Source organism: Indicator indicator, chromosome 19 (assembly GCF_027791375.1).
Source record: "Indicator indicator isolate 239-I01 chromosome 19, UM_Iind_1.1, whole genome shotgun sequence".
NCBI classification, from domain to species: Eukaryota; Metazoa; Chordata; class Aves; order Piciformes; family Indicatoridae; genus Indicator; species Indicator indicator.
The window spans coordinates 9,516,606-9,539,251 of NC_072028.1; the positions used below are offsets into that span (position 1 = coordinate 9,516,606).

At 51.3% G+C, this 22,646-nt stretch overlaps 2 protein-coding genes across 2 annotated transcripts in view; both read left to right on the top strand.

Moving 5' to 3' along the window:
* Nucleotides 1–10,547, top strand: part of ZC3H18 (zinc finger CCCH-type containing 18) — a 55,080-nt gene extending 44,533 nt beyond the window's left edge. The window contains exons 14-19 of the mRNA XM_054389546.1: nucleotides 432–497; nucleotides 2,710–2,870; nucleotides 3,662–3,861; nucleotides 5,791–5,887; nucleotides 8,635–8,731; nucleotides 10,349–10,547. Of these exons, the coding sequence (XP_054245521.1) occupies nucleotides 432–497; nucleotides 2,710–2,870; nucleotides 3,662–3,861; nucleotides 5,791–5,887; nucleotides 8,635–8,731; nucleotides 10,349–10,547 (820 nt within the window). The remainder of the gene's footprint in view (nucleotides 1–431; nucleotides 498–2,709; nucleotides 2,871–3,661; nucleotides 3,862–5,790; nucleotides 5,888–8,634; nucleotides 8,732–10,348) is intronic.
* A 665-nt stretch (nucleotides 10,548–11,212) lies between these two features.
* Nucleotides 11,213–21,086, top strand: IL17C (interleukin 17C). Its single transcript, XM_054389488.1, has 4 exons — nucleotides 11,213–11,220; nucleotides 13,393–13,534; nucleotides 20,168–20,493; nucleotides 20,837–21,086. Exons 1-4 carry the CDS (start codon nucleotides 11,213–11,215, stop codon nucleotides 21,084–21,086), a joined length of 726 nt encoding a protein of 241 aa, XP_054245463.1.
* Nucleotides 21,087–22,646: the final 1,560 nt, after the last annotated feature.

A 22,646-nucleotide genomic window follows, 5' to 3' on the forward strand; every position in this document is an offset into this window, starting at 1 on the left:
TCCCTGCACTCTCCTGCTGCGCAAGGCAAAACAACTCTCTTTATGTTAGCCCTGGTGTGTTAGTCACCAAAAAATGTGTGTGATTGTGTGTACAGCCTGAAAGGCAAGTTGGTCCCACTGTGTGATACAGTTAGCAGGCTTTTCTTTGTGGGAAGCATTTGCTGCTGGTATCAGTGGAGGATTAAAGGTGCTTCAGCTCATTCCATGCCATTCATGAACATTACTCAGCCGTGCACAAAACGTTCACTGTTCAGGAAACAGTGCTGGGGATTGTAGAGAGTAGCATCTGAAACGACTCGCTTTGCAAAGCACCAATCTTGTGGGCAACACAGGCCAACGGCATCGAGCTCAGACTGTCCCTAAACAGCTCCTTCCAACCCCGTTTCCCATGGGAGCACAGTGAGGTGAGGATGTTGTTTGGTGCCTTGCAGGCGGACCATCAGCGGCAGCATCAGCGGCAGCGCCAGCAGCTACAGCGGCTCCAGTTCCCGATCTAGGTCCTTGTCCCGGTCTCTCTCTAGATCTCATTCCAGATCTTCGTCTGCCTCAGTCTCCCACTCCCCATCTGGGTCCAGGAAATCCAGGTACAGTCTCAATGTTTCATAACATTTGCTGAAGTAAGAGCAGATTTTAACTCTTCTAAACTGTTGTGGTTTCTTGCAGCTAAAATTTTGTTTGGCTTCGGTTACCAGAAGCTGTAGGTAACTGGGATGTGGAAGAGGATTGTTTTTGTGTGGTGTTGGAAGTCCTGAGTCCTGAATCATGTGATGTTGGAAGTCCTCAGTCCTGAATCATGACAGTAGTACAATGTTGGTAGTGTCCTCATGGCTTATTCAAGGAAATAACCCATCCTCTCTGCAGAACTGCCCATTTTCATCTTAATTATCACCAAAACATCTCCTTAAGGCCAGGGTCATCCCATATGCTAATCTGTTTACAAGTTTAGTTTCAGGCTATGGAGCTTTGCTCTTCTAAACCTCTATTCAGGTTATGGAACATCCTTAGGGAAGAGGCTTGGCCTGTCAGGAGAGGTATAAAAAGCCCAGCTGGCAAAGTTGCATGGCCAGTCCCTTCATGTTTAGCCCCAAGTGGATAGTTATATGGCTGTTAGTCTGTGGGATTTCTAAACTAATAACTCCTTGCAGTCAGGGGACATGAAATAAACCTCTTCCAATTCCTTCCTTTGGAGTTATTTCTATCTATTTGAACCCAGGAATCCCTGAAACCTCAGAAACAGCTTTGAAATGCCACAGTCTCTATGTGACAGTGATTGAAAAGCAGGCCTGTAGTGTAAAATTAGTGGATTAAGTAGGACTTGGCTTTGACCAGGGATAATTCCACTGATCTGAGCTCCCTGAAACTCCCAGATTCAACATCCGCGTTATTTTACCTTCATACTAACTTGTTTACGACGTGCTTGTCGCATTCATCAGATCAGGCAGGGATGAGGCAAGAGGTTTAGAGAGCATGTTGGCCCTGGGCTGCCCTATGAGGCCTGAGAGGAGAGGATGGGAAGAAATTCTTGCAGGTGTTTCATGTGTAGCACTGGGACCACACTTGCCACTTGGAAGCGTAGGAAGTGAAGTGTGTGTCCAAACCAGATGTGCTGTCACAACCTTGTAGTCAGGAGCTTCCCTGGAGAAGGATTTTCTGGCTTATCCAATCACCATTGCAACAGTCCATGGACCTCTCAAAACTCTGTCAGGATGCCAAAAGGTAGAGACTTGGCAGCCGGTTCCAGGCTGCTGAAGCTGCCACAGCCTGTTCAGTCATTTGCAAGCCAGCTTCCAGCAAGTGAACTTGGAGCTTATGTCATTGTTTAGCCTGGAGATAAGGAGGCTGAGGGGAGACCTTCTGGCTCTCTACAACTCCCTGATAGGAGGCTGGAGCTGGGTTGAGGGAGGGGGCAGTCAGTCTCTTCTCCCAAAGAACAAACCATAGGACAAGAGGAAACAGCCTCAAGTTGTGCCGCGGGAGGTTTGGGTTGGAGACGAGGAACAATTTCTTCCCCTTGAGGGTTGTCAAGGCCTGGACCAGGCTGTCCAGCACAGTAGTGGAGTCCATGTCCCTGGAGGGGTTTCACAGCTGTGGAGACTTGATGCTGAGGGTCATGGTTTAGTGGTGACCTGCATTGCTGGGTTAATGGTTGGACTTGATGATCTGAAAGGTCTTTTCCAACCAAAGGGATTCTATGATACATCTATCAGATGTATCAGCATGTGCATCCTTCAGACCGGCAGCTAGGGTCTCCTATATCCCATGGATGCTGGGCAGAAGCTTTGGACTGCAGGACTCCAGGTCTTTTAAAACTTCCATGAACCAATAGGTATCAAACAACAAAAGCATTGCCAGGGAACCTTTGACCTGAGCTGTGACAGTGACCTGCGATAACACGCACCCTGCTTTCACTTTTTGTTTACCTGGGAATGGTGACCTCTTTATGTGGTGCCTTAATCCCATTTATAAACAAACAGCACTTTCTAGACCTGAATCTAACACATTCTGGGGAGGTCAATATCATTGATACCCTCCACACCCCAGGAGACGCAGCCTCTGTCTCCTCCTGGTTCCTTTGTCTCCTCCTGGTTCCTGCCGGTCTTGGCAGCTTTCTGACACCCCAAGCACACAGAGGAGCAAAGGCTGTCTGTCTCATCACTGCTGCCTTCTTGCTGCATTCCTGACTGTAACAGGGCTGTTGGCTCTTTGCAGGTCCCTGAGTGTGAGCAGCGTTTCTTCTGTCTCCAGTGCCTCCTCCAGCAGCAGCTCTGTGCGCAGCGCCGACTCCGAGGACATGTACGCAGACTTGGCCAGTCCTGTCTCCTCTGCCAGCTCCCGCTCCCCAACCCCAGCCCAGCAGAAGAAAGGTAGAGGTACCTGCTTGGGCAATTTCCTCCTTCAAGGAAAAGAAAGAGGGAGTACAGATCTGTGCGCAGCTTGGTCGGTGGTGGTGTGGGCTCCGGGAAAGGTGTTTGAGGTATTTTTGGCTGGTGTAGACCAGAGGAGCTCAGAGGCTTCACCTAAGGAGGCTGGGAACAGATACACATTTGTGTCCTTCCATCCTTGTGCCTCTAGGTGTAAAGATGCCTTTTCCTCTCTGGAAGTTCTGCTTGGTGCTCCCTTTCATACCTTGTTCTTTCACCCTTGTAAGGTGTCTTCTGCACAGCCCCAGCATCATCATGTTCTTCCTCTTTTTAGACCATATCAGATTTGACAGCAAGAGCCTTTTGCTCTTCCTAGTTTCCTGAATCTTTTAACCTTGGCACCACATGTTCTGCTAACTGGTGTGGGCTTCTCTACTTCCTGGAGCAGCACCTTCTTGCCCTGTCTTCCAAAGTGCATCTTAGAAGCATTGTGGAGTCCCTAAGCTCTGGAGGGGTTTGAAAGCTGAGGGACAACTTTGGTGGTGCTGAGGGACGTGGTTTAGTGGTAACCTGGCAGTGCTGGCTTAACAGTTGGACTTGATCTTAAAGGTCTCTTCCAACCAAAACCATTCTCTGATCTTCCCAGTCATGAGAGCATGTGGATCCTCAAAACAGGCCAGCTGGGCTCTCCTGTACCATGGGGAGCTGGGCAGGAGTTGTGGACTGTAGAACTCCAAAGGGAGAAGGCAGATGAAAGGAACTGGTCACAAGTCACTGCATCTACTCTCTGTGTTCCACAGGAAAGTCAAAAAAAGAAGACAGTGCTAAAGAGGAGAAGCGGAAACGGGAAGTGCCCCCTCAGCTCCTGAAAGCAGCCAAGCCCACCCAAGGGGGCAAATCACAGCAGCTCCTCCAGAGCCAGCAGCCCTCAGCCCCCCAGACTCAGCAAGGGGGGGGCTTCAGTGCTCACAAAGAGATCAAACTGACACTGTTGAATAAGGTGAGAGGTAGAGGCGGTGTGGTTCCATCCCCTTTGAGGGTCCAAGGTCCAAATAACCCCTCACTCCCAAGAAGGACATGGAGGTGCTGAAGCATGTCCAGAGAAGGGCAAGGAAGCTGGTGAAGGGCCTAGAGCACAAGTCTTGTGAGGATCAGCTGAGGGAACTGGGGTTGTTCAGCCTGGAGAAGAAGAGGCTGAAAGGAAGTTGGAGCTAGGTGGAGGTTGGTCTCTTTTCCCAAGGAAAGAAGCAATAGGACAAGAGGAAATGGCCTCAAGTTGCCCCAGGGGAGGTTTAAGTTGGAGATGAAGAACAATTTCTTTGCCAAAAAAGGGAGAGTTGTCAAGGCCTGGGGCAGGCTGCCTAGGGCAGTGGTGGAGTCCCCATCCCTGGATGGGTTTCAAAGCCAGGGATATGTGGTGCTGAGGGACATGGTTTAGTGGTGACCTGGCTGTGCTGGGTTAACGGTTGGACTTGATGATCTTAAAGGTCTCTTCCAACCAAAACAGTTCCGTGATCCTATGGGATGGATACTAGGGCTCTGGGCTGGCAGAAGGGGAGCTCCAGGCTCCATGCTGTCGGGATGAGCTCAGCTGCAGCTGGGATTGAAGGGTGGCAGACAGAACCAGTCTGGCAGCACACACCCTGTGGTGGCTCGAGTTTGGGACTGTGTTGGCGGCTCCCCTGGGGCACATTCCTGCCCAGCTTCAAGGGCTCTTCCCCGCTTGCTCGAAGGCTGCAGCTGGAGCACAGAGGCCAAGGCAGCCACACATGCTGCTGGGGCCTTGCTCACTCCCTGCACACTTCCAAGCAAGCTCTCCTCCCACCTCCCACGCCAGAGCAAACTGCTGACGAGTCATAACTGAGTCAGGAGGTAAAAGTGGCCATGGCCTCGCCTCTCAGGGGTGCCTGCCACCAGCCACGCTTTCCGCCGGGAGCTTGGCTCTTGCAGCTGAGCCCGGTGCCCCAGTTGGGTGCCTTCAGCTGAGATTACAACCCAGATCGTGTGGGAGAGCTTGACCTCGTGGGGTTTTGTTGCCCCAGCAGGGTGTTGGCCCCGATCACGTGGGCAGGTTCCTGGTTTTGAAGCATTAAATGGGTTTTTTCTGACAGTCCAAATTCCCCATTGCAGTCTCAAGGCCACAGGTTTCTCTACTTCCCTGTGCTATGACGTGAGGTGCCTTTATCAAGTCTCTGAAGCAGTGCTGGTGGGGAAGAGAATGAATTACATATAACTACCAGCTCCTGGAAGAAGGCACAGCTCCACATGCTGTGGCATATGCTATCCTTGGTGCTGCTGAAGGAAAGCTCTGCAGAACGTTGCTATTTTCCTTCAGTTGGTCATGATGAAAGTGAAAGAGCATTAACCCCAGTGCAGAGGATGGTGCTGCTTGCTCTTGGTAGAGGAATGACACAGTGCTTTGTAGTCTGGAGAAGAGAAGACTGGGAGGGGATTTAATAAATGTTTATAAATATCTGAGGGTCAAGAGGGGAGGGGACAGGCTCTGCTCAGTTGCACCCTGGGATAGGACAAGGGGTAGTGGATATAAACTCCAGCACAGGAGGTTCCACCTCAACATGAGGAGGAACTTCTTCACTGGGAGGGTCACAGAGCACTGGAACAGGCTTCCCAGAGGTTGTGGAGTCTCCTTCTCTGGAGGCTTTCAAGACCCATCTGGATGCAGTCCTGTGTGACCTGTGCTAGATCTATGGCCCTGCTCTGTCAGGGGGGTTGGACTCGATGGTCTCTGGAGGTCCCTTCCAACCCCTAACATCCTGTGATAGTTGGGACTGGAGTGCAAAAAGGGTTTAACATCATGATGCTCAGAACAGGAGTTTTGAGCATCATAGGTTATAGTAAACATCTCTGCTTCCCTGCCCAGAGGGAAGTGGCTGCTCAGCTCCCGTTGTCTGTTTTAATTCCCTTGCAGGCAGCTGACAAAGGAAGCAGGAAGAGATATGAGCCAGCAGACAAAGACAGGCCCACCTCTCCTCCAGCCAAACGGGCGAACCCATCACCTGACAGAGGTGAGGCATCACCCAGCCTGGCTGGCTTCCTGCTCTGCTGCTCCGGTGACAAATGTCCTGTGAAAGTCTCTGCTGCAAGAGTCCCCTCACTGGAGAGGTTAATTGCAGCCATTCTCCTTCCAAAACCTCAGAGTGTGTGATTGCCAGCAGATAAGGCCTCTGTCCTGCTGCAAAACACTCGGAGGAGGTGAGACACTCCAGGAGGTGAGGTCAGCCCTGGGCAGGCCAAACCCAGCCTTGCCTTAGCTGTCTTGCGGTGCATATTGTGAGGACTTTGGCTCCACTGTGTCTGTGTAAGTCCACTGAAAAAAAAAAACAAAACAAAACAAAAAACAAACCCCAAAAAAACCAAATCACCCCAAATGTCCTCACTTTGAAGACACAGCCTGCTCACCTCTGCTGTAGGTATGGTGGCCTCCTGTCCTCCACTGACTTCACTGGAGGTGGTTCTGGAATTCATAAGGTTTTATCTTGCTGCATCCCCTCACTACACCACCCTACTACTGCAGCCCTTCACCCCAGGGGCACTGAGGTGCTAGAGCATCTCCAGAGAAAGGCAGTGAAGCTAGTGAAGGGTCTGGAGGAACAGGTCTGGTGAGGAGCAGCTGAGAGCACTGAGGTTACTCAGTCTGGAGAAAAGGAGGCTGAGGAGGAGACCTTCTGGCTCTCTACAACTCCCTGAAAGGAGGCTGGAACCAGGTGGGAGTTGTCTCTTCTCCCAAAGAACAAGTGATAGGACAAGAGGAAACAGCCTCAAATTGCCTGAAGGGAGGTTTAGGTTGGGCATTAAATGAAACTTCTTCTCTGAAAGTGTTCTCAAATCCTGGAACAGGCTGCCCAGGGAGGTGGTTGAATCCCCATCCTCCCTGGAGGTATTGAAAAGCCTCAGATGCAGTGCTGAGGGACATGGTTTAGCATCAGGCTTGGTAGATTTAGGGAATGGTTGGACTCAATGATCTTAAAGGCCTTTTCCAACTGAAACAATTTTGTGATTCTATCCCAGGGTCTTCTCTGTCTTATATTTCAGTGCATCCTGATGGATCCTGACTCCTGATTGACAGGCTTGTGGCAGTGCTTAGAAAGGGAACGTGGGATGGCTGCAGGGTGGATGGCTCCATCCCAAGGCTCCAGGATGGATGCAGTAATTGGCTGGATCACCCATCCTGTGAAATGAGATGATTTCCCCACTTGAGTGTGACACAACCTGATCTGCCCCATATGCTTAGGAAGACGACGTGCTTTCCAAGTGTCTGAATCCTCAGCTGAGGAGTCACCACCTTGGAAAACTGAGCTGGCATCGAGAGGGACCCAAATGCCACACATGCTCCAGCCTCTGCTGTGGCTGCTGAAAAACAGAGGGAAGGGGGGGACCAGAGGAGCAGGTTTAGGGGTGAGCAGAGGCACCTGGTTCTGATGTTGGAGCCAGCAGGGACACGTGATGTTGTTTTCCCTCCACTGTAGGTGTATCTTGTTGACTCTGGGAGCCAGCCAGAAAAAATTTCTATGCTAATAGACCCAGTTGCATTCAAGTCCTGCAAAGGCAGAGGGGAAGGGACTGGGTGAGGTGGAAGTTCACTGGGATCTAGTTCACAGTTTCTGCTAGGCTGCAGACCGATGAATGGGGCCACCATCACACCATGCTGATCCTAGAGATGCTGAGCAGGAGGATGGTTTTTTTAGCAGGGCCTGTTGTGACAGGACAAGGGGTGATTGGTTCAAACTAAAAGAGGAGGTTTAGGCTGGATAGAAGGAAGAAATACTTTATGCTGAGGGTGATCAGTCACTGGGCCAGGTTGTCCAGAGGTGGGAGATGTCCCATCTCTGGAATCATCCCAGGTCAGGTTGTCTGGGGCTCTGAGCAACCTGCTTCAGTTACAGATGTCCCTGCTGACAGCAGGGGGGTTAGACTAGATGACCTTTAAAGGTCTCTCCCAATCCCAGCTATTCCACAATTCCAAGAGGGACCCTCCAGCATGCAGCCAGTGCTCCAGCACAAAGCTGGTTGGTGTTTGTGCACTGAGTCAAGCTCCCCTCTTCTGTAACCTTGCTGAGATCAGATCTGCAGCTATAGCTACTCCTGGGACAGCAGCAGTTGGGAAATCCACAGCAGCAAGGCTGGCTGCTGCTGCAGGACCCCAGTGGGCTTCCCACCCCTCCAAGTCCCCAGGGCAGCTCCATCCGTGCAGGGCTCGAGGGTTCAGTCCATGCTGCACAAACACAGAGGTGATGCTGCCTGTGGGCTGGTCCCAGCTGGCTCTGGAAGCAGCAGAGCTGCACTCACCCAGCATTCTCTAAACCAGACACCATTACCCAGCCAGCATGGAGCCAGGCTGGGTACTGCTGTGCCCACTGCACAGCCTGGATGATTGCTGGGGCATGATGGAGCCCTGACTCAAGCTGTGAGAGCTGGCCCTGCCTTGAAGCTTTGCAAGCAAAGCAAGAGTCAGAACTTTGGTGGAGGATCCTTGTTCCAGCAGCCCAGAGGTGAGAAGAGGGCTGGGGCAGCTCCCACAGGTGATGTTTTGTACAGCTGGCCATGGGGCACAACCTTGACTGGGTTTTCTGCCCCCTGTGAAGATGGGGAGCACAACAGTAGGTTCCTTTGCTGGCTACTGCTGGACTTGGCTTTTTGCTGGCAAGATTTGGTGGGTCTGAGAGAAAACCCTGCTGAGATGGTACAGAGGGCAAGGAAGCAAACTGTACCTTGGCAATGAGAAAGATGATCTCACCTTTTCTTTTCCTGATAGGCTCTCGAGATAGGAAGGCAACTGGGAGACTCTCGTCACCCAAGCAAGAGCGGCAGAGAGGCCAGAACCCAAAACCTTCTCCTGCACAGACAGACAGGTCAGTGCCTGCTGCTTCTCATGGGTCTCTAATGGGCCAGGCCGTGGCTCACACTTCTACAACCACTCAGTCCCTCCTCTTGGGGCAGCTCTGAGGCTCTCTGGCCACAGTTTCCAGTTGCCATGGAGGCAGAGCAAGGGAGAAAGGACGCGGAGCTCCCTGGACAGGAGCCAGAGATGCTCAGGGGTTCAGGTGGAAGCTGTTGCAGCTCAGAAACAAGCAGGAGCCTGGGGGTTGTTCTGAGGTCAGTCACAGCAGCAAGAGGAGCCAGCTGGGTTAGGTCCAAGCTCAGTCATGCCAGTGTTTCTCCCTCTCACTAGCACAGCAGAGTGTGCAACCGCTTCACCCCACTGCTGAGCGCCTCCTGGCACCTGCCTCGGTTGCCTAATTCCCTTTCTTCATAGCTTGGCATTCCCTCAGCTGCTCACTTTGTTGCTGGGAGATGTTAAATGTGCCCCCTGCACAGGGACTAGCCCTGGATTTCCACCTTTCCCTCCCCTCTGGTGACAGGTGACCAGCTCACAGCCCATTTCTTGTCAGCCTGCACCTGCTGCCATGCTGGGAATATCCCACTGCAGAACTGGATGTATGGATCCAGGGGCCCTTGGGCTATGCTCTGATCAAAGCCCTTTGGCTAAAGGGTTGTGGAGCACCTTCAGTGACACCTTCCCTGGGCCTCCTTGCCTGCAGTCAGGCAATGCTGCTTTGCATTTCTCTAGTGTCATCTCTGAGGACCTCTGAGCAGATAGACACAGCCCTGTCCCTGTGTTCTTAGCCAGGGCAGTGGTGGAGCCCCCATTCCTGGAGGGGTTTCAAAGCCATGCAAATGTGATGCTGAGGGACATAGTTTAGTGGTGACCTGGCAGTGCTGGGTTAACGGTTGAACTCAGTGTCCTGAAAAGTCCCTTCCAAGCAAAACAATTCTAGGAGTTGAGACCGTGGGGACTCTCCAGCTCACCCATGCTGCTCTCCTCTCTTTGCTTACATGACCATGAGCTCCCATGTAAATGTACACCCCCCAGCAAGCTGCTCAAAATGGCCACCACAGCCTTGTGGGGTCACTGTCATGGTGGTCATGAGATCTTTTACTGAGTTTTCCAGCCCAGAGGTTGTAGCTGGAGCTTCAATGATTTTAAACTGGAGCAGGGTAGATTTAGGTTGGCTTGACAAGGCTCTAAGCAACCTGATCTAGTGGAGGATGTCCCTGCTTACTGCAGGGGGGTTAGACTAGATGACCTTTGGAGGTCCTTTCCAACCCAAACCATTCTGTGATTCTATAAGGAGGAAGTTCTTCGCATTGAGAGTGGTAAAATACTGCAACAGGCTGCCCAGGGGTGTGGTTGAAGCCCCATCTCTGAACGCATTTAAGACCAGGCTTGACGTGGCCCTGAGCAGCCCGATGTAGGTGCAGGTGTCCCTGCTCGCTGCAGGGGGTTTGGACAAGATGACCTTCGAGGGTCCCTTCCAACCCCACGCAACCTGTTGTCCTCCACCCTCAGTCAGAGTGATGCTGTCCAGGGGAGCAGACACCAAAGGAGTTCATTGTTTCGTTTCTGTCGCGGTGTATTCCACCAGCAACCACCTCACCACCTCCTCCTCCTCTTTCCTCCCTGCCAGGAAGCGCCAGCTGTCACCTCAGTCCAAGAGCTCCAGCAAGGTCACGAGCATACCGGGCAAAGCATCCGAGCCAGGCCCCGCGGGTGCCAAGGGGGCCAAATCCAGCACCCTGTCGCGGCGGGAGGAGCTCCTGAAGCAGCTGAAGGCGGTGGAAGATGCCATCGCCCGCAAGAGGGCCAAGATCCCGGGGAAAGTATAGTGGGCAGCGTGCTGAGCAGCCCTGCTCTGCCCCTCACAGACTCTTCAGGTTTTTATAAATAGTCGACAAGCGGCCGCTTGGGATTTTGCAGTTCTGGCTGATTTTGGCTGCCCTTCTTTTTAAGAAAAACAAACAAACAAACAAAAAAAAATACCCACCCAAGGAAAAAAAAAAAAAAAGAAACCCAAACCACAAAAATATGGAGAATTTGTCAGCTGAGCTGCCTGCGACGACTCGCTCCGGCTCCCCAGCTGCAGCCTGGGGCCAGCTCCAGCTCCCAAGGGGCAAATGGGGGCAGCACCAGCTCCCGGTGATTGAGTGGGGCCAGCTCCAGCTCCCAAAGGGTTGGCGTGCAAGGCCAGGTCCAGCTCCACTTCCCATCAAGGGAGCGGGGCCAGCTCCAGTTCCCAGTGCTGGAGGGGGTGAGCAGGACTAGGTCCAGCTCCTGATGATAAAGCAGGGCCAGCATCTGCTCATCTCCTGGGGCCAGCCCTGGCTCCCAATGGGCCAGCTGGGCTAGCTTCAGCTCCCACTGAGCACATGGGGCCTGCTCTAGCTCAAGGTGAATGGGCTAGCAGGGCAGATCCAGCTCCCACGGGGCAGGTGACCAGGGTCCGGGCCAGCTCCAGCTCCCCATGGGTAAACTGGGCCAGCTCTGGCTCGTGATGGGCAGGTAAGTAGAGCCAGCTCCAGCTCCCCACAGGCACAGGGGGCCTGCTCCAGCTCGCTGAGAAGGTGAATGGGGCCAAGTCCAGCTCCTGGAGATCAAGTGGGGCCAGCTCCAACTCCTACCAATGGAGTTTGGGCCAGCTCTGGCTCCTGATGGTGGAATGGGGCCAACTGCAGCTACTGCCACTGGACTGGGGCCAGCTCCTGACGACTGAACATGGCAAGCCCCAGCTCCCAGCGATTGAACATGCCTGGCTCCAGCTCCTGACGGGCAAACTGGTCCAGCCCTTGGCTCTGCTGGCACCAGTTCCATGTACATTCTGCACAGAGGCCTCCAGCTCCACCAGCTGCTCTCCCCTTTTCCCCTCTCTCTGCCCCTCTCCTCCCTCCTTGCTGACGTCCAGTTGTATCCTCCTCGTGAAGCCCCACTGTGTGTCGAGTGTCCTCAGCGCTGCAGTTCCATGGCCCAAGAGAGCTCAAACCTGCTGTGAACTGCTGGCCAACATCATCACCTTCCCCTCTAACCCCACCCAGCCACCACCCTGCCCTCCTACCTACCCCCCAGGAGCAAAAATATATATATATTCTTGACTAAAGTCTGGTTGGGAAGATGAACCTGTCGTTGATTTGAAGCATCATCTTGGTTTTCAGTTGGTTGAGAAGAAGCCCTGAAGGTGTTGTGGGGGTGTCTGTTGAACCAGGAGGGTCATTTTCCCTTTCATTTTTTTTCTTTGGGTTGTGTTTGTTTTGTTTCCCTTTTTTTTTTTTTTTTTTTTTTTTTTTTTTTTTTTGAGGGATCTCCATGAAATAAAGTATTTTGATAACCACTTCTTCCTTCATTTCCTCTTCTCTCCATCCTCTTCCCTCCCCTGCTGGCCTGTTCCACTCTATCTTTGGGTCTTGCAGCTCTTTTTGTCCCTGCTCCAATGTTTTCCCGCTTCCTTCCAGCAGCTCCCTGGAACTGGAAGCGCTGCTCCATCGTTTAAGGGAGCAGCAAAGCCCCTTGCTTTGGGTGCCCCTGACCCAGTGCTGCTGTAGGGTCTTCCTCATCAAAACCTGCTCCTTGCACCCAGTGTTAAACCAGTATCCCACTGGGATTGAATGTCTGTGGGGTGAAGTCTCTGCTGGGGAGGGTTTCTGCTGCCTGGGCTGGGGGTGGGGGATTTCCCCAGCATGATTTTGAGGTGCCTTTGAGCTCATCCAGACCTTCTCGGGGGGAGGTGTTTTATAGGGTCACTGCTTTCCACTTGAGTGTCAGTCTCTGGGTGCCCTGTCCCTGCTTCCACAGGGTCTGTTACACCCCATAAAGTCACCACCCAAAACGGGTCCAAATCTCATTTTTCCAGTGAAATAAAGTGTGTCTGTGTCTGGTCCTAGAGCCCTGAAAAGCTGCTCTCAGCAGGCTTCCCTCACCTGGTGTAGTACTTTCTGCGGTGCTGGGACATACTGGGATGCTCTGGGAACAGAGCCCGAGTCCTGCACCTAAAATGTTTTTCACTGTGCATCAAAGGTGAGTTGTGCTGGCAGGATGCTGTGGTCCAGGTGAATCCCAAGCCGGGCTCTGGGATGGGGTTCAAGGAGCTCCTTGTGGGGAGAAGTTCCTTAAGTTTTAGGGGGCTCCATATTCCTATGTATGAGGTGAAGAAACCCTTCTCACCCCTAAAGCACCTCCTCCTCTTTTCGCTCAGCACCATCATCTTATCTTTGAGCCTCGGGCATCCCTCAGGACTGGACCAAGGAGCATCAAAAGTTTGGGGGGGAGGGGGGGAGTTTAGACACATCCTTTCAACCCTTTCCAGGGTTGCCCAACTTGGGATTTCTGCTCCAGCAGCCCCGGGTTCGTGATGGGTGATATCACCGTCGGGCTTACGCAACGGGGCCATGGCCTGGGGCATGGAGATCTTCTCTCCATAGGTCTCAGGAGTGCTGGGGTGGGCTGGTGGAAGGGGAGACCAGGGCATCTCGTTCCTGCTAAAGTGGGCACAGGATGCCCTGTCTCTCTTTCCACCAGCCTCCCCCCCCTCCCCGGCCCCCCAGCCTTCCCATGACCTCACCCACAACCCTGCCACAAGCTACATCCATTCCCAGTCCATCAAAGCAACCAAACTGGTGGCCACCACCCCCCCCCACTCTTCTTTATGCCTTCAACCCCCTTTCCAACCTTTTTTCTTTTCAGGAGGGATTCAAAAGCCAAAATTTCCGGGCTCGAATCCCGTCGAGAAGGAAGTAGCTCCGACTCCGTAGGGAGGAGGAAAGTCAACCAGAGCTGGAGTTTCCAGGTGTGTGTGTACATCACCTGCCCCTATATAAAGGAGGAGGTGACTGAGGAGCTGCCACTTGGTCACCAACATCTTTGGGGACAACAGGCTGGAAGGGACACCAGCAAGCTCCTTCATTGTGCTCCGTTTGACACCCCCCCCTGATGGTAACGTCGGGTTTAGTGGGGTGTGAGTGAGACGGGGTGGGTCTGCTGGAACGGGGTGAGAAGATGCATGAGTGGGGAGTGGGGGGGTTCATGCTATAGCTGGAATGGGGTGAGAAGATGTATGAGTGGGGAGTGGGGGGGTTCATGCTATAGCTGGAATGGGGTGAGAAGATGTATGAGTGGGGAGTGGGGGGGTTCATGCTATAGCTGGAATGGGGTGAGAAGATGCATGAGTGGGGAGTGTGGGGGGGGTCATGCTATAGCTGGAATGGGGTGAGAAGATGCATGAGTGGGGAGTGGGGGGGTTCATGCTATAGCTGGAATGGGGTGAGAAGATGCATGAGTGGGGAGTGGGGGGGTTCATGCTATAGCTGGAATGGGGTGAGAAGATGCATGAGTGGGGAGTGTGGGGGGGTCATGCTATAGCTGGAATGGGGTGAGAAGATGCATGAGTGGGGAGTGGGGGGGTTCATGCTATAGCTGGAATGGGGTGAGAAGATGCATGAGTGGGGAGTGGGGGGGTTCATGCTATAGCTGGAATGGGGTGAGAAGATGCATGAGTGGGGAGTGTGGGGGGGGTCATGCTATAGCTGGAATGGGGTGAGAAGATGCATGAGTGGGGAGTGGGGGGGTTCATGCTATAGCTGGAATGGGGTGAGAAGATGCATGAGTGGGGAGTGGGGGGGTTCATGCTATAGCTGGAATGGGGTGAGAAGATGCATGAGTGGGGAGTGGGGGGGTTCATGCTATAGCTGGAATGGGGTGAGAAGATGCATGAGTGGGGAGTGTGGGGGGGTTCATGCTATAGCTGGAATGGGGTGAGAAGATGCATGAGTGGGGAGTGGGGGGGTTCATGCTATAGCTGGAATGGGGTGAGAAGATGCATGAGTGGGGAGTGTGGGGGGGTTCATGCTATAGCTGGAATGGGGTGAGAAGATGCATGAGTGGGGAATGGGGGGGTTCATGCTATGGCTGGAATGGGGTGAGAAGATGCATGAGTGGGGAATGGGGGGGGGTCATGCTATAGAGGTGGTGAGGGCTGCGCACATATATGTCTAGAAGTGGAGGAGTGGAAAGGAGGGGTGGTGGTTGCTGCTGGACACATGTCTACAGGCACATGGAGAGGTGTGTGTGTGCATGGGGGGATGGACACACATGTCTGCAGGCACATGGAGAGGTGTGTGTGTGCATGGGGGGATGGACACACATGTCTACAGGCACATGGAGAGGTGTGTGTGTGCATGGGGGGATGTACACACATGTCTGCAGGCACATGGAGAGGTGTGTGTGTGTATGGGGGAATGGACACACATGTCTACAGGCACATGGAGAGGTGTGTGTGTGCATGGGGGGATGGACACACATGTCTGCAGGCACATGGAGAGGTGTGTGTGTGCATGGGGGGATGGACACACATGTCTGCAGGCACATGGAGAGGTGTGTGTGTGCATGGGGGGATGGACACACATGTCTGCAGGCACATGGAGAGGTGTGTGTGTGTGTGCATGGGGGGATGGACACACATGTCTACAGGCACATGGAGAGGTGTGTGTGTGTGTGCATGGGGGGATGGACACACATGTCTACAGGCACATGGAGGGGTGTGTGTGTGTGTGCATGGGGGGATGGACACACATGTCTGCAGGCACATGGAGAGGTGTGTGTGTGTGTGTATGGGGGGATGGACACACATGTCTACAGGCACATGGAGAGGTGTGTGTGTGTGTGCATGGGGGGATGGACACACATGTCTGCAGGCACATGGAGGGGTGTGAGGATGTGTGTGTATGGGGGGATGGACACACATGTCTGAAGGCACATGGAGAGGGGTGTGTGTGTGTATGGGGGAATGGACACACATGTCTGCAGGCACATGGAGAGGTGTGTGTGTGTATGGGGGAATGGACACACATGTCTACAGGCACATGGAGAGGTGTGTGTGTGTGTATGGGGGGATGGACACACATGTCTACAGGCACGTGGAGGGTGTGTGTGTGTGTGCATGGGGGGATGGACACACATGTCTGCAGGCACATGGAGGGGTGTGGGGGTGTGTGTGTATGGGGGGATGGACACACATGTCTACAGGCACATGGGGGTATATGAGGGGATGGACACACATGTCTACAGGCACGTGGAGGGGTGTGTGTGTGTGCATGGGGGGATGGACACACATGTCTGCGGGCACATGGAGGGGTGTGGGGGTGTGTGTGTATGGGGGGATGGACACACATGTCTACAGGCACATGGGGGTATATGAGGGGATGGACACGTCTACAGGCATGTGGAGGGGTGTGTGCTGCTGGGTTTGTGTGTGTGTGAATGGGGGTAAGACACATGTCTACAGACACATGGGGGGATGGACACATGTCTACAGGCACTTGGAGGGGTGTGTGTGCTGCTGGGTTTGTGTGTGTATGTGGGTGGGGTGCTGTGCACATATGCATGGGGGCTGTGCATATATGTCACTGTACGTTTCTGGCTGGGGGAGGGCTCTGTGTGCACACAGGAGTGTGGCTCAGCTCTGTAGGTGTGTGCTGATGTATATGCATGTATGCACATGTGCTGTCCCCCCGGCTGGCTGACTGCAGCCAGGCTCAGAGCTCTGGACACATCTCTGTGTGTGCCTGGAAGGGTGGTGTGGGCCATGTGTGTGTGTCTATAGGTGCTGGGACATATGTGCACACGCTGCTGCTGTGTGTTTTACAGACCTGTGATGGCCTCTTTCTACATGAGCGTGTGTGCTGTGCTCTGGGATAGATAGACATGTTTTATGTGCATGGACATGTAGGGGGGTGTGTGTGCATGGGTGCTTTCTGTGTGTGCACGGAGATGCCTATACATCTGTGTGCTGTATGTACAGGCATTCTCTCTGTGTGTATAGCCTTATATATACATGTATGAGCATGTGTAGCTGTATATACATACATGAGCATATGTACATGTACTTCTGTGTGTCTCTAGCTGTATATGCATGCATGTGCATATGTACATGTACTTCTGTGTGTCTCTAGATGTATATACATACCTGTGCATATGTAAATGTACTTCTGTGTGTATCTAGCTGTATATGCATGCATGTGCATATGTACATGTACTTCTGTGTGTCTCTGCTGTATATGCATACATGTGCATATGTACATGTACTTCTGTGTGTATCTAGCTGTATATACATGCATGTGCATATGTACATGTACTTCTGTGTGTCTCTGCTGTATATGCATACATGTGCATATGTACATGTACTTCTGTGTGTCTCTAGATGTATATACATACATGAGCATATGTACATGTACTTCTGTGTGTCTCTAGATGTATATACATACATGAGCATATGTACATGTACTTCTGTGTGTCTCTAGCTGTATATACATACATGAGCATATGTACATGTACTTCTGTGTGTCTCTGCTGTATATGCATACATGTGCATATGTACATGTACTTCTGTGTGTCTCTAGATGTATATACATACATGAGCTTATGTACATGTACTTCTGTGTGTCTCTAGATGTATATACATACATGAGCATATGTACATGTACTTCTGTGTGTCTCTAGCTGTATATACATACATGAGCATATGTACATGTACTTCTGTGTGTCTCTAGCTGTATATACATACATGGGCATATGTACATGTACTTCTGTGTGTCTCTAGCTGTATATACATACATGTGCATATGTACATGTGCTTCTGTGTGTCTCTAGATGTATATACATACATGGGCTTATGTACATGTACTTCTGTGTGTCTCTAGCTGTACATACATATATGTTCACATGTACATATAGCCATATGTGTGTGTGTGTGCTAGCACTGCATGCATCTAGATGTATGTGTGTGTATATATATGTCCAGCTGTTCTCTGTGTACATATAGCTACATGTATGTAAGTGCTGCTACTCTGTGTGTACACATGGGCACATATATGTGTGCTGCTGATATAGGGGGGGGATATATGCATGTGTGCTGGCACTCTGTGTCAGGTACATATATGTGTGTATGTACATGAACTCTCTGTGTGTCTCTAGCTGTACATACATATATGTGCACATGTACATGTGTTTCTGTACGTCTCTAGCTGCACATACATATGTGTGCATATGCATAGGTATTCTCTGTGGATATATAGCTGTAGATACATGTGTGTGTGTGTGTGTGTGCTGGTTCTGTGTGGGTATATAGCTGTATGCATGTGTGTGCACACGTACAGCTATTCTCTGCCTGTATATAGTGGTGGGTATCCATCCAGAGTGTGCTGGCACTCTGTGTGCACATGCACATACGTGTGTTAGTGCTTTAGGTATGGGGAAATTATTTATATATGTGTGTGTGTATGCTTATATATGTGTGTGTGTGTATATATGTATGTATATGTGTGTGCTGGCTCTCACATGGGCTACTGCTTTAGTTATGAGAACATTTATATATTTATGTATGCAAGTATACATATGAATATATGTATATATGTATCTATTTAGAAATTTTTACTTTTAATTTTTATTATAAGTATATATATGTATAAATATAATATTTATTATATACATATATATATATGTGGTGGTAGCCTATGTGCTCAAGCACATATGTGTTCTACTGCTTTAGGCATGGGAATATGTATATATTTATATATAAATATGTGTTTATAATTTTGTATTTGTCATTTCTTTTACATATATATATGTGTGGTGGTAGCCTATACGTACATATGCTACTGCTTTAGGGGTGGGGATATACTCTCATATATGTGCTGGCACCCTGTGTACATGCACATACGTGGGCTACTGCTTTAGTGTGACAATGTAGATCTAGACAGATATGTAGAGAGAGAGATAAGAGATGCAGAGAGCTATAGATGCATAACTATACATCTGTTACTGCTCTAGATATGGGGAGATATGCTTGTATATGTGCTGGTGCTCTGTGTACATGCACATAGCTGTGCTACTGCTTTAGGTATGGATGGAGAGATATATTAGACAGATAGGTAGATAGATAGATAGATAGATAGATAGATAGATAGATAGATAGATAGATAGATAGATCTAGATATAGATAGACTAGATAGCTATTTGTGTGCCAGCACTCTGTGTGCAGATGCACATGTATATGCTGCTGCTTTAGGGGTGGGGAGATAGGTGGGGAGATAGATAGATAGATAGATAGATAGATAGATAGATAGATAGATAGATAGATAGATGTGCTGGTACTCTATGTACATGCACATATATGTGCTACTGCTTTAGGTATAGGGGGAAATAGATAGATAGATAGATAGATAGATAGATAGATAGATAGATAGATAGATAGATAGATAGATAGACAGATAGATAGATAGATAGATGTGCTGGTACTCTATGTACATGCACATATATGTGCTACTGCTTTAGGTATAGGGGGAGATAGATAGATAGATAGATAGATAGACAGATAGATAGATAGATAGATAGATAGATAGATAGATAGATAGATAGGCAGACAGATAGACGGATAGATAGATAGATAGATAGATAGATAGATAGATAGATAGATAGATAGATAGATAGACAGATAGATAGATAGATAGATGTGCTGGTACTCTATGTACATGCACATATATGTGCTACTGCTTTAGGTATAGGGGGAGATAGATAGATAGATAGATAGATAGATAGATAGATAGATAGATAGATAGATAGATAGATTGGCAGACAGATAGACGGATAGATAGATAGATAGATAGATAGATAGATAGATAGATAGATAGATAGATTGGCAGACAGATAGACAGATAGATAGATAGATAGATAGATAGATAGATAGATAGATAGATAGATAGAGAGGCAGACAGATAGATAGATAGATAGAGAGGCAGACAGATAGATGGATAGATAGATAGATAGATAGGCGGACAGATAGATAGGAAGACAGATAGATAGGCAGACAGATAGATAGGCAGACAGATAGATGGATAGATAGATAGAGAGATAGATAGATAGATAGGCAGACAGATAGATAGGAAGACAGATAGATAGGCAGACAGATAGATAGACAGATAGATGGATAGATAGATAGAGAGATAGATAGATAGGCAGACAGATAGATAGATAGGCAGACAGATAGATAGATAGACAGATAGATAGATAGATGTGCTGGTACTCTATGTACATGCACGTATATGTGCTACTGCTTTAGGTATAGGGGGAGATAGATAGATAGATAGGCAGACAGATAGACGGATAGATAGATAGAAAGATAGATAGATAGGCAGACAGATAGATAGATAGATAGATAGATAGATAGATAGATAGATAGATAGATAGATAGATAGATAGATAGATAGATAGATAGATAAAGAGATATGTGCAGGCATGTCCCAGTGCATTCGTGGCTGGGTGCTCATGTCTGGGGGGGGAGTTCAGGCACACAGGCACCGAAGCCCTGCTGGGGTAGGGCTCTGTGAGCTCACCACAGGATCCCAAGGGCTGGGTGCTTTGTGGGGTGCGGCCGCGTCCCCTCTGCTGACCTTTGTCTGTCCTGCAGGTCTGGTTTAAGGCCCTGGCATTGCTGGGCACCTTGGCTCTGTGCCATGGCCTGCGCCGTCCTACCAGTCACCAGCACCAGCCCCACGGTCATTGCTACAGCACAGGCGAGCTGCAGGACGGGGAAGCCCCTGCACACCTGCTGGGGCTGCGGTGGGACCACTACCTACCAGTGCAGCTGGTGCCACAACTGGAGCGGCTGCAAGAGGTCGCCAACGGCCACCGCCGGCACCGCCGCCACCGGCACCGCACCTGCCCTGCTCTGCAGCTCCGTGCTGGCCTCCGCAGCGAGCCCAACGAGCGCTCCATCTCCCCCTGGAGGTACCGGTGAGTGTCCCTCACCCCCTGCTCCATCTCCCCCTGGAGATACCAGTCAATACCCCACTGCTCCATCTCCCCGTGGTGCTACTGGTGAGTGCCTCTCACCTAGGATACCCCCCACCCCCTTCCATCACCACTCCATCTGCCCATGGCACTGCCAGTCAGTGCTCTCCCAAGACCCCTCCACCCCCCACCGACTGCCACACCATGCCTCAGTTTCCCCAAGCATCCCTCATCTATGCCTTCCTGAGGACATCCCCATTGCCCACCCAGCTGGTCCCAGTGTGGGGATGGCTTGGTGGGGTAGAGACAGGGCTCTCTAACCGTGCCCCCCCCACTTCACCCACAGCATCGACGAGGATGAGCACCGCTACCCCCACAAGCTGGCCTTCGCCGAGTGCCTCTGCAGCGGCTGCATCGACGTCAAGACAGGGCGGGAGACCACCTCGCTCAACTCGGTGGCCATCCACCAGAACATGATGGTCCTGAGGCGCAAGCCCTGCCCTCATCCTGCTGGCCACGGCCTTGTCACCTTTGAGGTGGACTACATCAGGGTGCCTGTGGGTTGTACCTGCGTCCTGCCCCGCACCACTCGCTGAGGACCTTCACCACCATGCTCCCGTGGAGCCCCATAGTGTGACTGTGTCACCACATCCTCCCATCCTGTGCTCGTTTTAGAGCACCCACATGGCTCCCCCCAAGCCAAGTGGTCCCCCTACAACCCTTTACCTTGTTATTTATCAGTTATTTATCAGCCTTGCTGCTGGGGAACCTGTTTTAACCCATATTTATTGCTGACCCTCCCACCTTGTCGAGGCTCTGACTCTGGGTCCAGCATCACCTCATGGTGCCTGAGGCCCCACAGCTGGACCCTGTGAGCACTGTGGTGGGGCTCACTGGTTATTTATTCTTCCCCCACAAGCTATTTATTGTCTCCTCTCTATGCCTATTTAACACTGGCATTGTACAGCCTAAGAATAAACCAACACCCACCCCAGTCCAAGCATGGTCCTTGTTTCTTGGCAAGTGTAGAGAAGAGGGTGGCACTGGGTGGGGGTATTCATGGTATGATGCTCAGCTGTGGGGCATCTCAGCTCTAGCACAGTGGGCAAAGTACCAGTACACCCAGTGCAGCAAGGCAGGATGAACTGGGAGGCAATGGAGAGGGTGTCCCAAAGCCCCAGCCCCTGGGGTAGGGGGCAAGCCCTGGGTCTCGCAGCAACCCCACCACCCACACCTTTCCCGTGGCTCTGCATCCTCCCTAACCCCTACCCTGGCCACTCATGTCCCATGTACCCAGCGCCACCTTCTGGGGATGCCCCACATACCCATGTGCACCCCGGGGTGGCTGCACCACCAGCATTTACATGGGGGAGTATAGCAGGGCTGGAGAAAGGGGGGAGGAGGGGAGGAATGCAGAGCACCTACTAAAGCCCTAAAGCATGAAGGACTTGTCACCATCATGCAGCACATCGACATAGCTGGCCCTTGTGTCCTCTCCATGGCCCACCCAGACACACTCCAGCAACCACGAGTGGGGAGGGAAATGCCCCTCCACCTTCCCTCCAGGCTGGACAAGCCCAGTTCCCTCAGCTGCTCCTCACAACACTTGTGCTCTGGACCCCTCACAGCTTTGTTGTGCTTCTCTGGTCCTGCTCCAGCACCTCAATGTCCTTCTTGAAGTGAGGGGCCCAAAACTGAACCCAGTATTGGAGGTGTGGCCTCACTGGTGCCGAGTACAGGGCGATGATCCCTGCCCTGTTCCTGCTGGCCACACTATTGCTGATCCAAGCCAGGATGCTGTTGGCCTTCTTGGTCACCTGGGCACACACTGGCTCATCTTCAGCTACTGTTAACCAGTACACCCAAGTCCTTTCCACTGGGCAGTTGCCATCCACTCTGCTCCAAGCCTGGAGCTTTCATGGGGTTGTTTTGAGCCAAGTGCAGGACCCAGCAATTGACCTTGTTGAACCTCATCCTAGTGACCTTGGCCCATCAAATCCAGCCTGGCTAGTCCCCCCTGTAGACCCTTCCTAGCCTCCAGATGATCAGCACTCTCTCCCAGCTTAGTGTCATCTCTGAACTCACTGAGGGTGCCTCAATCTGCTCATGCAGCCCACTGATAAGGACACTGAAGGACCTTGTCCCAGTACTGAGCC